The 14,926-nt window shown below is 40.5% G+C and overlaps 1 protein-coding gene across 1 annotated transcript in view; it reads left to right on the top strand.

The window, feature by feature from the left end:
* Nucleotides 1-14,926, top strand: part of SCFD2 (sec1 family domain containing 2) — a 181,480-nt gene that overhangs the window by 26,549 nt on the left and 140,005 nt on the right. Inside the window, exon 3 of the mRNA XM_035114140.2 lies at nt 4,417-4,544. Coding sequence (XP_034970031.2) covers nt 4,417-4,544 — 128 coding nt within the window. The remainder of the gene's footprint in view (nt 1-4,416; nt 4,545-14,926) is intronic.

Raw genomic sequence — 14,926 nt, 5'->3', positions numbered from 1 at the left:
ATTTCTTTCCAGAGGTAAATATCTCAGCACTCCCACTTTGAGTTCATCTCTTGAGTATTTTTTGTTGTTGTTGTTGTTGTTGTTGTTTGTTTGTTTCCCCTTTCAACAGGAGAAAAAGGAGGTTGTAACTTAAGAGGTGTCAAGGTTATACTCTGCACATGAAATATTATTCAAATTTCTAAATGTAAAGCGCCCTTCACACTTGGAAATTCATAGAAAATCTCGCTGTCTTCTCTTCATACTACTCTGATGGTCAGACCCACCCAGGTGACAGACTATGCAAACTAAGGCACCATTGTTCTTTCCCAGGCACTATTGTTCTTTCTTTATCTTGCATTTGCATTTCACCCCAAGCATTAACTCCTGCATAACCTCCCCCCTTGCAAAGTTCCAACCTAACATGCAAAAATTATTCTCACAGCTTTCCCAGGAAGAACATTTCTAAAGGATATGTGAAGGACTAACCCCAGTAACAAGTGTCTATTCTTTTCTCCCACAGCAAAAAAAAAGGAAAAAAGGGGGGGGGGGAGTGAAGAGATACAAACAGTAATTTCTTTCCTTACAGTCTGCAAAACGAGCTTAAATCCCTGCTGTATTAGTTTACTTCCCGCTATAGTTTTATATATTTCCTTTACTTTGACGCTTCTCTTTAGGTTACAAATAATCTGCTTTCATTTATTAAATCAGTTTTTCCAGTATGTCTATGAAATTAATCTAACCATACTCGCACAACTTTAGATTGCTACTCTCTTTATTTTCATTTGAGATGCTCATTATTAGAAATTGTGTGTTTTAGCATTTATTTATTTATTTTGGTTCCTCATATGTCAGTGTTTTGTTTTGTTATATTTTGGGGCATGTCCATCAGTCCATCACGTGGAATGAGGTCTTTCATTCATTGCATCTCCAAAACTTATTACTGATGTTTATTCAGGTACCATCTGTGTTTTTCCCCATAGAGTTCTCTTTTATCAGATAGCACATGATGACTTTTAAGGTTTTTCCCCATTATTTTACCAGTCACCTTCAAATCTTTAGGTTACAGTCCAATATTAACCTGTATGGTCTTTATAATGTCTTCATATTATTTGATAATAATTCTTTTTTTTAATCTGAGATTTTTGTGTCAAGTCCATCTGAAAAAAAATGTTGTTTGAGTGGTAATCTAAATATTATTTTTTTTTCTTATTTTTGCATTATTTTGCATTTCTACTTTTTTGTATTTCTACTCTTTATTTCTGTACATGTGAATGTAACATCTAAGTCATTCTTTCCATAGTAAAATACTTAATGCATCAAGATTTTATTGTTTGCAGCTTCCCAAGAAAACTCCAGGAGATATTCCCCCCCCCTTTCCCCTCTTCTTCCCTTTGGCCTTTGCCCTTTCCTTCTTCTAACTGTGCCCTTAAGTACCCCAAACCCTGCCCCTTACAGCATACTCCTTCTACAGATGTTACTACAGATGCAATGATGGAAAAAACCTTGAACCCAAATCCTCCGGACCACAAGACTTTTACCTGCAACAACAGACACCAGAGTTTTCAAACTGGCCACAACAATCTCATTCCAAAAGGATATGGACTGACAAAAGGGGGGATTGGGGAAATTTACAAAGGGGAGGGAGTTGAATTGTAAGGACATTTTCTTTCCCTTTCTGACCTCAAGCCCATTCGCCCAATGGTTAAGGATGTGAGAAAAAGCAAGAACTGCCTCAAAACCACATGATTTCCTCAAAGACATCCAACTGGGGTGGAATTACTAATTTGTAGGTTTTGTGTATTATGTGTTATTATGTAGGGGGGTGGAGGGCTGACAAAGGGGGGAAAGTGAATTGCAAGGAAGACTCTGTGCCCTGTTAAGAGTTGGCCTCAAGATATGCAACTGATATATAATTATGTTTTATGTTACGTGATATTATGCAGAAACGTTGACCTATGTCTGACAAGTATATGTTATTTCCACAAAGGGGGGCATTTTTGTGTGTAATTGTTTTCATGTTTAATGTATAGTAAGTTATTGTATGGTGGTATTATTCCTTATACGCCCAATGGAGGACTCATGTTTTCTAATAGATCAGGCTATTGCATAGCCCATTATTGAGATTTAGATCAATTTATGACCACATTTCCTTATCTCACCTGGCACTTTGTAGTGTGCCAGCCTTCTTTTTACCAAGAAGCAGTTTCAGGATCCATGAAAACAGCAGATACAAGAAGGTGTATATGCCTTGATTTACCAGGAATGATTCCTTATAGAATTAAATCGACCAATTTGGACATGTGCCCTTTTCAGAATGGTTTTTATGGGGCTGTATAAATTCTAATTGGGTCAATTCTAATTGGGCAAGTGTATCCAAGGTGCAAGTAGCTTTCTCCCTTTAAGAGCAACTGAGCAACTCCCTACAGTGCAAGACCAGAGCCTATAATAAAAAATCCCATAGAAAGGCCAAGGCAAAGGCATCTCTCTCATGACATGTCCAAACCTGTGGCAGCTATGGTGAGTGCCAGGTGACATGGTCAATATGAAAGCCCTAAGGGGATTCACCAGGGATTGTTGCTGCTGTGCCATGATGGAGGTGTGGGACCAAAAAGCTAACTTTGACACCTGAGAACACACAAAAGGCAAACTCCAAGGAAACTGCATTTTTCAGTCATTGGTGGACCTTCCCGGTAAATGTAAGGTATAGACCATTTCTTATAAAATGCTTCTCCCAAGCCCCCCTTCGAGCCGCCACCACATACCCTGAGGTTGTGCCAATGTACCATCTGGGAAATGGAGAATACGTCACTGTCGATTATGTGAGGCAATGATTGGTTGTTACACAACAATATTGCCTCAGAGAGGGGACTGTTATAAAATAATATTGGGGGGGTTGCAGGGCACCATTACTAATGAACAGAGAGGGGTGACCGAACCTGACAGCTGCAGTTACCCAGAATCCCTCGCAACACCACCTTATTCGCCTCTGCTCCACTCCAGAGACCCGCACCCCTCCCGCTTGGACTCAACCTTGCCTTAAGGAAGGCTTAAGGATCAGCATATGCGCACATTTCCACATGACTAGCAACTTGGGAGCCATAATTCGCTGTCAGTGGTATCTCATTCACAATGGAAGACTCCTCTGAACAAAAGACAGTGATCAACTCTTATAAAAATGTTAATTTCTCTTTGTGTTTAGGAATTCACACCTGGGAGGGGTGATAGGAGGACTAGGAGAGGTGTCAAAAGTGCTCAGATTTCTACCTTGAACCCTCCTTTTTTGTGAGGTATTGATTACATAGCTGTGATGTAGGAATGATGTATTGGGGGCGTTTCTTGGTGATGGGGAAACGGATAAAAGTGGAGGTTCTCTTTTGTTCTGGGTTCCTTCCTTGTTCTCCTGCGTGAGGGGAAGGACCCTGTTGCAACAGCAAATAAAAGCTTTGCTTCTCAAACTTCTCTGGTTGGCCTCTGTTATATATTCTCTGACCGATGGAGAACCCAATAAGGCTCTTGTGTACCCCATAAGGGAATAAGAGCAGATTTTGCTTAGAACAGTTCCATGTGATCACAATTAATATCGACATATTTGAGATATAGAGCACTTTTGTACGCCATTCAAGATTGACCCTGCGTAAAGTTATGCCTTTGTATACAAAAAAAATGTATGTCCTCATGCAGCCCCCATTGGAGGATTTGGAGTGTCTCAACACAGTCCTGGATCTGCATGAAGTCGGGGGCAGGCAGGGGAGCAAAAGGGAAGACATATTGCACAGCAGCAGTGGCTGTGGCTGTGGCGTGGAACCCTTTCCCAACTCCTTTATTGCTGTACTGAAACCTTGTCTGAAACCACTGCTTTTCCTCTCAGTGTCCCTCCCTCGCTGGTTGTACTTCAGTGAGCTTTATGAATGAGGTGAGATTTAACGCAACACCTCCCAGCTCAGCCAGATCCACTTTCCATCAATGGCCATATGAACGCTTTCTTAATATTCTGCTTGTATCAACGGCTTCACAAAGCCCACGGCTACTTCTGAACCTGGCAAACAGCTTTTCGTTTCAAAAAATATAGTCACGGGAATGCATTTCAGAAGAAAGTCTGCTATACCGAAACTGTTGCTGTTTTTGTCGCCATTAATATTCTCAGTAGCTTTGGTTGTTTGAGCAAGCCACTGCTTAACTATTCTCTTAATAATTTTGTGGTAACAGAATCAATTAAATAGATGACCTCCGGTTAATATAACAAGTAACCAAATCAGCCCATGTATTCTTAGTTCGAAGAGAGAGCAACTCTTTCTGAAAAAGTTGCGCTTTATTTCCATACTTGAAAGTAAATAGGCTATCCACATTGTAGAAATCACTATGCTCCAGTCCGTTTGCTTGATTCTTAGCAGATGTTTGGTGTAAACTTGGGTGCTTTTTTCTTTTTTATATATATAGTGATCCAGCTGCTAAATCTCTGTGGGAGTCCTTGATGAATTTCAAGCAGAAAGAAGCTGTGATGGAAGTCAGGAGACACCTAGTGGAAGCTGCAAGCAGAGAAAATTTGCCAATCAAGATGAGCATGGGTAAGTAAGTCTTGGAGAGGGCCTGCGCGTACTCTTAATCTGTGTCCAGCCATTTAATCAGTGTAGCTATTTCTCAGATGCTGATCGTTCTGAAATCCTTTGTTTTTTAATAAATCTGAGGTTGTTAACTGCGGTTTGGTGACGAGCCATGTGTTTTAGCAATCAGTTCCTTTGGAGCTTGGTGAGTTATCAATCAGTGTTTTGAAATGGATTCAAAATGTTACGCAGTTGTAGCCTGACTTACAGGCTGATAAGACACTCATAAAAATATACAATGTCACCTCTTGCCTTTAATGCTTTGAAGTATGAGCTTGGGGGAAGAAGGGGTTATTCACAGCCTTGCTCCTGCGCCCAAAAAACTGCATTCTTCTCAGTTTCACTTATGACTGCTGCACAGCTCTCGTCTCATTCTGTATTGCTTTCTTTGCCTTCAGTATCACGGGGCAACCTTGTATATCATATGGGCAACGTTGTATATGCCTTAAGCAACTAGGAATGCTGGCAAGTGAATAGGCTGACAAAGCAGGGATGGTTACAGGTAGGTAGCCGTGTTGGTCTGAGTCAAAGCAAAATAAAAAAATTCCTTCAGTAGCACCTTAAAGACCAACTAAGTTTTTATTTTGGTATGAGCTTTCGTGTGCATGCACACTTCTTCAGATACTCTTGAAACAGAAGAGCCAGACCCTTATGTATATACAGAGGGTGGGGTGGGGTGGGGTGGGGGGAATGGGTGATGGGCTGATAGGAGTGGTAAACCTGTTGATGGCTGTTAACGACTGCACAGGGATGGATTGTCCAGGGATGGAAAGCAGGGATGGATTGTCCCAAATGGAAGGTCATTTATCTTATCATGCCTTCTAAGAGACTAGTAGCATCCTTCTCCTCCTCCAGTGGCATTGCAGCATTTTCTGGCTACTGGGGCGTGTGCACTCACATGCTGGGCAGAGGCGGGGCATAGAGGGGGAACAGAACCCACCGTACCAGCCCAGCCCTTGCTGCTGACACCCCCAGGTGTGGAGGGTTCACAGAGCCTGCGTGCCAGGCCAGCCTGGCTCTCACTACCAGAGCCAAGCAGGACTGCATTGCACTGCCTGCACAGGGAGGAGGCTGGCTGACGCAGCTCTTGGCAGGTGAAACTGCCCAATGCTGGCCAGGGGGGCCATTCAGCAAGGGGGCCAGGGATGCTGTGGCGAGGTCCAGCCGGGATCCAGGGCCCAGAAACCCCCAGTGGCAGGCAGGGCAGGACAGGAATCCCTGCATGGGAGTCCTCTAAAAATCGTATGCCCAGGGCTACGGCCTCCCTGCCCCCTTGTCCTCCTCCACATCCAGTATAGAAACACAAGCTACTTCCCTCTTAGCATGCTAATAATTGTTTTTTTCTCTGCAGACTAATTATTTTTGTAATCTTATTCACAAGGCTGAAATGGATACTTGGGGCACGATCTTGCTGTGGTGGCAGATGGATAAGCAAGTGCCCTGTGCTTCCTGTCCCCCCCCCCCCCCCCAACAATGTTGTGTTCAATATATGCTTTCCCCCTTCTTTGGGACATAATATAGTCTCAACAGAGCTCCTAGGTGGAAGAAAAGCAAAGGCTCTATTTCAAATCTAGTGTTGTGAAAAAACAGGAAGCAGATCATGTATGCATCCTATCCCTGTATCCCATGCAAGAGCAGTGCATGAACATCTCTGCTTCCTTGATACAGAAAATCAGCCTGGGACAATTTCCTGACAAGTTCTTTTGTTAAGTTAAGTGGTCTATAAGTACCGTATGTTGACAACTATTGATTGATTTAGGAGGGAGGGTTGTGTTTTTTGTTTGTTTATTTACCACTGAATGGGAAAGCTGAATAACTGAAACACAGGTGTAACTATTTCAAGTTTGTGTGTGCCTGTTACCTATTTTCCGAATCATAAGCTCATCTGGTATTGACGATTTCATCATTGTCTAAAAATATGAGCCTTTGTGTGTATGCACATATATATGTTCAATAAGGAAATACTGAGTGATTGCTTTAAGATACAGTCGTACCTTCTTTGGAACCCAAACGTCCGAAGCGGCTTCCGCACTCCTGCAGCCAATTGGAAGCCATGCTTGGTTTTTGAACGTTTTCGGAAGTCGAATGGACTTCTGGAATGGATTCCAGGAATGGATTCCGAGAACCAATGTACGACTGTACTGTAAGTCTAATGCAGAAGAGTAGACACAGGCAAGTGGAAGCCTACATTAAGGCATAATTATTTCAAATAAAATGTAGTAATCACATGCTGTAATTTAGGTGGAGGTACAGCTGCTTCAAAATAAATTCTATCTTTCCCCTTTCCATATGCAAAATTTGCTGCCTGAGGCTGCACAACCGTGGTCCACAATGGTTAGGCCCAGACTTCATTATGAGCAGTATTGTGTTAACTTTGTTATCTGAAAGCATTTGTCCCTTGAGCCATTCAGTAATTCCTTGTCCCTAGAAGACTGGAAAAAATTAGGGTGACTAAAGAGTTGGGTTGCCACAGGGCAAGGGCATGTAAGTTACCCATATTAGCTCAGTGCTGCTTCAAAATAGCAAAAGCTGGCTTGTCTTGTATGATCTGAAAGTGCCCTTTTAACTTTTCCCCCTCAGCTATCTGTTGCTAGAAAAAACCTCTTCACACATTCAGGAAGGACAAAGGACAATTGCGAGCCAATGATGGTTTCAAGCTTCTTTTTAGGATGTAGATATTTTAAACTCTAAATCTCTAAATCCAAAATGTAGCATTGACAACAACAACAACAACAACAACAACAAGATTTCTCTACTGCCCTTCATTTGAGGATTACAGGACAGTTGACAATACAAAAACACAAAAATACATATCATAGTAACAAACCAAAACAATACCACCCAGACAGTTTAAAAGGCCATAGATTGTTTAATTAGTCAGAGGCCTGGGAGGAGAGGAATATGGACATTAAGCGTGTGCAGATTAACTTCAGAAGCTGCTTGAAAATCAGGGTTCTGATTTATCATTATAAGCAGGAGTCATATGCAAGTGCCAAGACTGAGTAAAAAGGCTATTTTTCCACTTTAAGGACCTAAATATTATACCAGTTTTAGGAAAACTCTTGTTAAAATTGCCCTCAGGCCAGACCACATCTGAAAAAACAGGTTTTGTTACTGGGTGGGTATATGTGGTTTAAATATGCACAAATCACTGAAGAAGTGTGCATGCACATGAAAGCTCATACCAAAATAAAAACTTAGTTGGTCTTTAAGGTGCTACTGAAGAAATTTTTTTATTTTGCTTCGACTCAGACCAACACGGCTACCTACCTGTCACTTAATTCTAATATTTTTTAATAATCATTTTTGGTTGTTTTAGGTTATGTGGATAAAAATACAGTGAGAAGGTCCAGAATTCTTCACATTACATTCCAGGCAAAGAAATGTATACTAAGCTGGCATCTAAGAAGAGACATATACTTCTTTCTCTTGTTTTCACAACTTGGGGGGGTTGAATAACAGTACAGTGGTACCACGGCTGTCAATCATCATAGGCCTTGCTTATGAATACTTCCTGAAATATTAACAAACCAAAAAGAAAAGAAGATGCCCTGGTCTGGGAGCCACCAAGAGACATTGGTGACATTAAAAAAAAGTTTGTAATTTGCTTGTGTTGGTATTAAATTTTAAACTGTCTTGGCAGAAAGATGCTGTAAAACACCTTAAATAAGCAAATAACTAATGTTTGACAGGATATAATGTGCCTTTATAACAAGGCAGCCAGCCAGGTTCTTCCCAGCACCACCATTAAGGTGCAGAAACAGTTATCCCAAGAAATTGGGACATGAGTGGTTGTGGATGTACATTGGAGAACTCCCTTGCTCAGTTTTCCTGAGCAAATCCTTTTCTTGTCTGAGTGAATGTGTGCCATATACTCCTATTAAAAAAATAAATAAAACTACAGTGGTACCTTGGTTCTCGAACTTAATCCATTCCGGGAGTCCGTTCGACTCCCGAAACTGTTTGAAAACCAAGGCGCAGCTTCCGATTGGCTGCAGGAGCTTCTGGGTTTGCGGCGTTCGGGAGCCAATTTGTTCAACAACTGAGCCATTCGAGAACCAAGGTACCACTGCATTTGAGTCCACCATTGTATTTGGCTTCCATAGCACTGATCAGCTTGACCTCCCCTGAGAGGGTATGTTTCTTTTTAAGTGCATAGGGACCCATTGTCCCCTTGTGGGGAGCATTGGTCAATGCAAAGTCTCTCTCTTGGTCCCCTGCCCATAATGACTGACATTTTGCTGCTATTGAATGCTCCTCAGATACCAAGATACCTCTGTGACATACATAGAGGATGCGTAGTTGGATATGAGATTAGATTAATGTTTGTTGTTCATTTCTTATGGGTTATATCCAACTCTGTCACTCAGGGTTGATTGTTGAAAGTCCACTGATTCCCACTAGGTTTACTCTCAGTGCATCTTAGATGGCAAACATATTAATACCCTGCCTGTTTTTTTTTTAAAAAAGAAGTCAAAGTTGCTTCTAATAATAATAAGAAGAAAAAGAAAACAGCATGGAAAACATATACGTCAACAGTATATGCAGAAGAGCACTTACTGGAACATCAGAGAACTGGAGGGCAGATTTATATACACCTTTACCTTGTTCTAAGTATTCTGCTAATGTCTGCTTTCTTGTGTTTTGGATATATGTTAAGCCACCTCAATTGGTAGGCAAGGTATAAATACTCCTAAATAAATAAAGACAGCCATCATGGAAAACAGCATATAAATATAAATCAATCAAATAACAAAAAACAGCAATAAAGGAGTAATTTTTTTTAAAAAAACACCAAGTAGTTAAACATTTATTATTTCAATGCAATATCCATCAATTCAAAATGTATACCTGTATATTCTTTGCAGTGGTTTAGACAAGTCAAGTAGCAAAATGTAGCTGTATTATTTTTTTAAAAAAAAGGTTTTTATAGTGTAACATTCTTGCTAGTGTCCAAAAGGAAGTGAGGCTTGCTGAAAAACAGGCCTCTTATTTTTTTCGTTGGGTTTCTTCTTCTTCTTCTTCTTCTTCTTCTTCTTCTTCTTCTTCTTCTTCTTCTTCTTCTTCTTCTTCTTCTTCTTCCTTCTTCTTCTTCTTCTTCTTCTTCTTCTTCTTCTTCTTCTTCTTCTTCTTCTTCTTCTTCTTCTTCTTCTTCTTCTTCTTCTTCTTCTAACACACTTGAAGATATTGGGTTCCGAAAGAAAGTTCTATCCTGCGTCTAGCTTCCTGAAACAAAGGAGTGTTGTTCCTTCAGGAGAAGTACCGCTTCTTCTTTCCCCAATCCTCACTTCCTTTGCAGCCTCGCTGGTGATCAGATGCATATCTTAGAACACTTCTGAAAGTGACGGTTCATGATGCTTTTGTTTAAAGCTTTGCTATTAGCATATTATTTGGCAGCAAAGGACACTTTTCTACAAATGTCCTTCTGTGGCTTCAGAAATGGCCTGCCTTGCTTGGCAGTTTTAACAGTGGACAGTAAATCGAGCCTGAGCCTGAATCCCTTTATTATCTCCCTTTATTGGCACGTTGAATGATGAAAGCTGAAACACCAGGAGGATAACAGAAACAAAGTGGTGGTTACAGGTAGGTAGCCGTGTTGGTCTGGATCGAAGTAAAATAAAAAAATTCCTTCAGTAGCACCTTAAAGACCAACTAAGTTTTTATTTTGGTATGAGCTTTCGTGTGCATGCACACTTCTTCAGAAACAAAGTGCTCTCTTCTGTTACTCTAACCCTCCATTAATGGAAGAAAGCCCTCTCAGTTCTTCCCTAGTAAACTATGCAGAATGCAACCTGAAAGACTCACTAAAGCATCTCATTAAAGAGCACAAGGCAGACCTAGCCTACAGAAACAATATACCAGCACAGCATGCTTTGTGAAAGAGGTTGGGATAAGGCTACTGTAAATCCCTTAAGTAGTTTGTAACTATTTGGCTTTTTTTTTTAAAAAAAGGAGGGGCATCAAAAGAAATGGCAGATTTGTTAGGGGTGTGAGGTATGCCTGAACTTTGTCTGCAAACATGAAAGAATATCCAAGATATGAAAGAACACAGCAATATGATCACCTCTGGATGTTACGAAATGAGAGGAGCACAAATTCCTTTTGCCTCCTGTTCCCCCATATCTTTGTAATGCTTGAATTGGAATTTAAGCATATTTTACTTACACACACGCACACCTTGCACAAAACTTTTAATGTTGGACCACACCAGTCCTAATGGGAGATATGCAACTTCAAATATGATCATTATAAAGAAGTGTAGCCTATTTGGTGGTGCTCGTCTTTTCCATCATCTCATAATTTCTGAGGTTTCCATGAAGGTGAAATAAGACGGTGCCAGCAAGATGTGGTTGCCAATGAGGCAGCTGTTCTGTGTTACTTTCTCCCTCCCTGACATCTCTATTTGCAGCCGTAAGGTCTAGGAACTGCCTTTGCCTTTAAATCAGAAACGAATTGCTCAAGAAGCTGAATTCTGCACTCAGTACTATGTGCTGCAGCTTCTGTTTTACACTTTTGCAGAATTGCAGAAGCTGGTATATTGCTTAGTTTTTTTAAAAAAATTAATATATGAAGTGGTTTATAAATGCTTTTTAAAAAATGAATGGGACTCTATGAAGGTTGATGCCATAAACACACCCTTCTCCATAAGCCTAATCTGAAGTGCAGAGGGTGTCCATGAGAGTGAGGGCCTATATACCGTAGTGGTGACCTCCTCTGCCTATTGAATTTTTTTCCATGGGGAAGCTTGACTGGTGATCATACAGGCTAAGACTTCTTCATTCTTCCAGGCCCTTTAAGATTTTGCTTTAAGTCCCTGTGATAAGGTTGGTGGTTTTGGCATATGTATTGGATGTCTATTTCTGGTTCTGTGCTGAGTATGGTGTTATATTGTGCTGGTTTTGTATTTGGTTTTATTGTGGATTTTTATGTAGTATATTCTCCCTGTTGTGTTCCTATTTTTTAATTTTAAAAGTGGCCGGGGTGGGGGGGGGACTGCATCTGGCCAGTGGCTTAGATCCTGAGTTTCCCTGCTCCCAATGGGCCACTCTTTACAGGTAGGGAAATTAATAGCACAACTGATCCAATGGGCTTTCTACTTTTGCGGCAAGACACAGTCAATCCCAGCACCAGTGGCCTTGTTCACTTTGCTATTCAACTGATCGCTGGTGACATCAAATCTACCATGCTTGTGAAGAATCAGGAGTGCAATTCAAGGCTCCTGACTGTGTGTTGACCAAATCTACCTGTTCCACTCCTCGTGTCACATATGTTGTCAGATGTGGGGCATGTGGATGCCATACCCTCCAACATTTCTCTGATGAAAATAGGGAGATCCTATTCTTATTTTACTTTTTATATACCCCCACCCATCCGACTGGGTTGCCTCAGCCACTCTGGGCAGCTTGCAACATACAGTGGTGTGGCAAAACCACATTGGAAATAAGACAAAGGAACAGAGCTCTTGACCAGCAAGTAGCCTGAGAGAGAGAAGAAAAAGAATGAATCTCTCCCCTTCCTCTCCAGGCCATTTTTATTATAATTAAGGTGACACCAAGATTCAAATGCTCCAATAAGATTCTAGTACAGTGAATAATTAACAGCGACTATCCTGAAATCCTACCCCCTTCTCACATTCCCCTGATTAACACTACAAAGCATGTGAACAGGAGCAGAAGCAGGAAATTGTAAAAGCAGTAAACACACACAGAAACCTGTGAAAGATAGTAGATCTACATCAAAGGCACTTTGGGAGGATGTTTGCCAGAGAGGAATGCAGAATGCCCTTTTGGTCAAAGACACCAAATGTTTTACAACCAGGCAGGAAACAAATGGCAACAGATGCCTGTTTCTTGAAAACCAGCCTGAAACGTGCTTGCAAGGTAGAAAGCAATGGAGTCAGTAACCATCCCAGAAACCTATGTCCAAGACCAGGAATTTCATAATTCAGGCAGCAGAGGTATATCAAGGGAGCCACGAAGCTCAGACATCCTCCACAAGCGCACATAATTATGAATACCTGATTCCCTTCCATAGATCACTAGAAAGTCACCCCTACACAGTGGTACCTCGACTTACGAAGGCGATCCGTTCCGCGCGCTCTTCGTAAGTCTAAAGCTTCGGATGTCGAAGCGTCCATTTTACGCATGCGCGAAGCGCAATTTTGCGCTTTGCGCATGCCGCTTCTGCGCAGGCGCAGACCGACCACACGGCGAAAATACTTCCGGGTTTGCCAACTTTGTAAGTCGAAACTTTCGGAAGTCAAGGCATTCGGAAGTCGAGGTACCACTGTATATAAAATAATAATAAAACAGTAAACATTTTTTCCCCCAAAACTTCCCTATACAGGGCTGCCTTCAGATGGGTTGGATAGCTCCATACCCTCCAACATTTCTCCAATGAAAATAGACATGTCCTAAGGGAAAGCGAGACAGTCCAGGATCAAGTCAGAAACGTCACTGGAAAATAGTGACACATGGAGGGTCTGGGGTGTGGTTTTGAGGAAACTGCCTTGAAGGCCTTATTAGGCCTCAGGGCCAGAGGTTCAATTTATGTATCATCTCATAAGTACAGTACAAATAATAAATGCTGTGCTGGATTTAACAATGCCAGTTAATTTACAGCAGTGGAAAAATAACCATAGTTTACTGCTGAAGAAAAGGATGGATATTGACTGATGAAACCGAAGATTACAACCTATTTAGGCATAACACACAGGATGGAGGTAGTGTTTCTGTAGGAATAAGAGAAAATTACCATCTTTAGTGGCATGGAGGACGAGGGAACATTATTCAGCTGAATGTGATTCGTTGGCCTTAGTTCAGATACCTTTGATGCCGCTTCCAGCTGCAATAAAGCACTGCTTGTCTGAAGTGTATAATCTTGATGTGAGCAAAAAACTGAAACAAAAATAGGCATGCTGTCATTAGATTAAATGTATGTACTGACAGATCTGTAATACATATTAGGTTTGTGTCTCTAGCTAAATCAATTTTCACTTACCCTTATAAACCATGAAAAATTAGAACCAAAATACTGTTAAATAAAACCCTTGTGGAGACATTTACAAGCCAAATATGCTGGTAGTATGTTATCTTTGCATATTAAATTATGGCTGGCACATGGACACAGAATGCTTGGCTGAGCTTACTTTTTCTTGTAACAAGGGAGTTTGCTGACAATGGTCTTTTTGTTGGCATATCTTCCAACAAAATTTTGAGACTGAAGATACAGCAGGATCCTAATCTCAGTGTTCATTTTTTAAAAAGAAAATGCAAATACTTAAACTCAAATTCATATCTAAGTATTTTTACATGCCTAGCTGTGGATATATATATATTTAATAAAGCTAATCTAAGAACAATTAAAGGGAAAGTGTATTGATAAAGTATTCCCTATACATTCTGTATTCAGTGATATAATTTTACAAATACATTAATTTTAATCCAATATTTGTAAGTAATATTTACTTTATTGGTCTCGTGCTCATTTTATGTTGATTTTTGTCCCCGTGTCAAAATGCATATATATATATGTGTGTGTATATATATATATATGTATATATATATATATATATATATATATATATATATATATATATATATATATATATATATATATATATATATATAATTATACTGATGGCTGTCAAGTGTTTTCATCTTTAAGGTCGTGTCGTGATCCAGTGTTACATAGAGTGGTTTCAAGACCTACCAAAAAGGATCAGTTAGAAGTTGTGCTTCAGATGTGTAAAAGGCAAAGACATTTGTTGTCAAATAACTTGTGAAGAATTATAGAAAAATTAATATACACTATTCTATTAATCAGTAATTCATATGCAGTAACTTGTTAATAGCAACAGCAAATCCATATATTACCTTTCTTTGTTACTTGCATGACGGAGGCATCGTGTGATTCCTAGTTTGGAGTACAATCCTGGTCTCTGGGGTCAGGCTCTGCCTCCAGATACCTGCATGTTTGTATGGTCATCTTGAAGAACAGCTCATGCCCAAGCTTCCATGGAGTTGGGACACTCATTTCCATGTAACTGTGTGATAGTATTTATTTACTGTATCTATAAATAAATGAAAAGTCTCTCTTTCTCACCTTAATGAACTCTCTTCACTACTTCTCCTAACTACAGTGGTACCTCAGTTTAAGAACAGTCCGGATTAAGAACGATTCGGTTTACAAACTCTGCAAAACCAAAAGTAGTTTCCCGGTTTGCGGACTTTACCTCAGTCTAAGAATGGAATCTGAACGGTGGAAGGGCACTGGCGGTGGAATGCCTCATTAGGGAAAGCGCGCCTCGGTTTAAGAATGGTTTTGGTTTGAGAACGGACTTGCGG

Source organism: Zootoca vivipara, chromosome 9, assembly GCF_963506605.1.
Source record: "Zootoca vivipara chromosome 9, rZooViv1.1, whole genome shotgun sequence".
In the NCBI taxonomy this organism is placed as follows: domain Eukaryota; kingdom Metazoa; phylum Chordata; class Lepidosauria; order Squamata; family Lacertidae; genus Zootoca; species Zootoca vivipara.
This window is presented reverse-complemented; position numbering and strand designations above follow the sequence as displayed.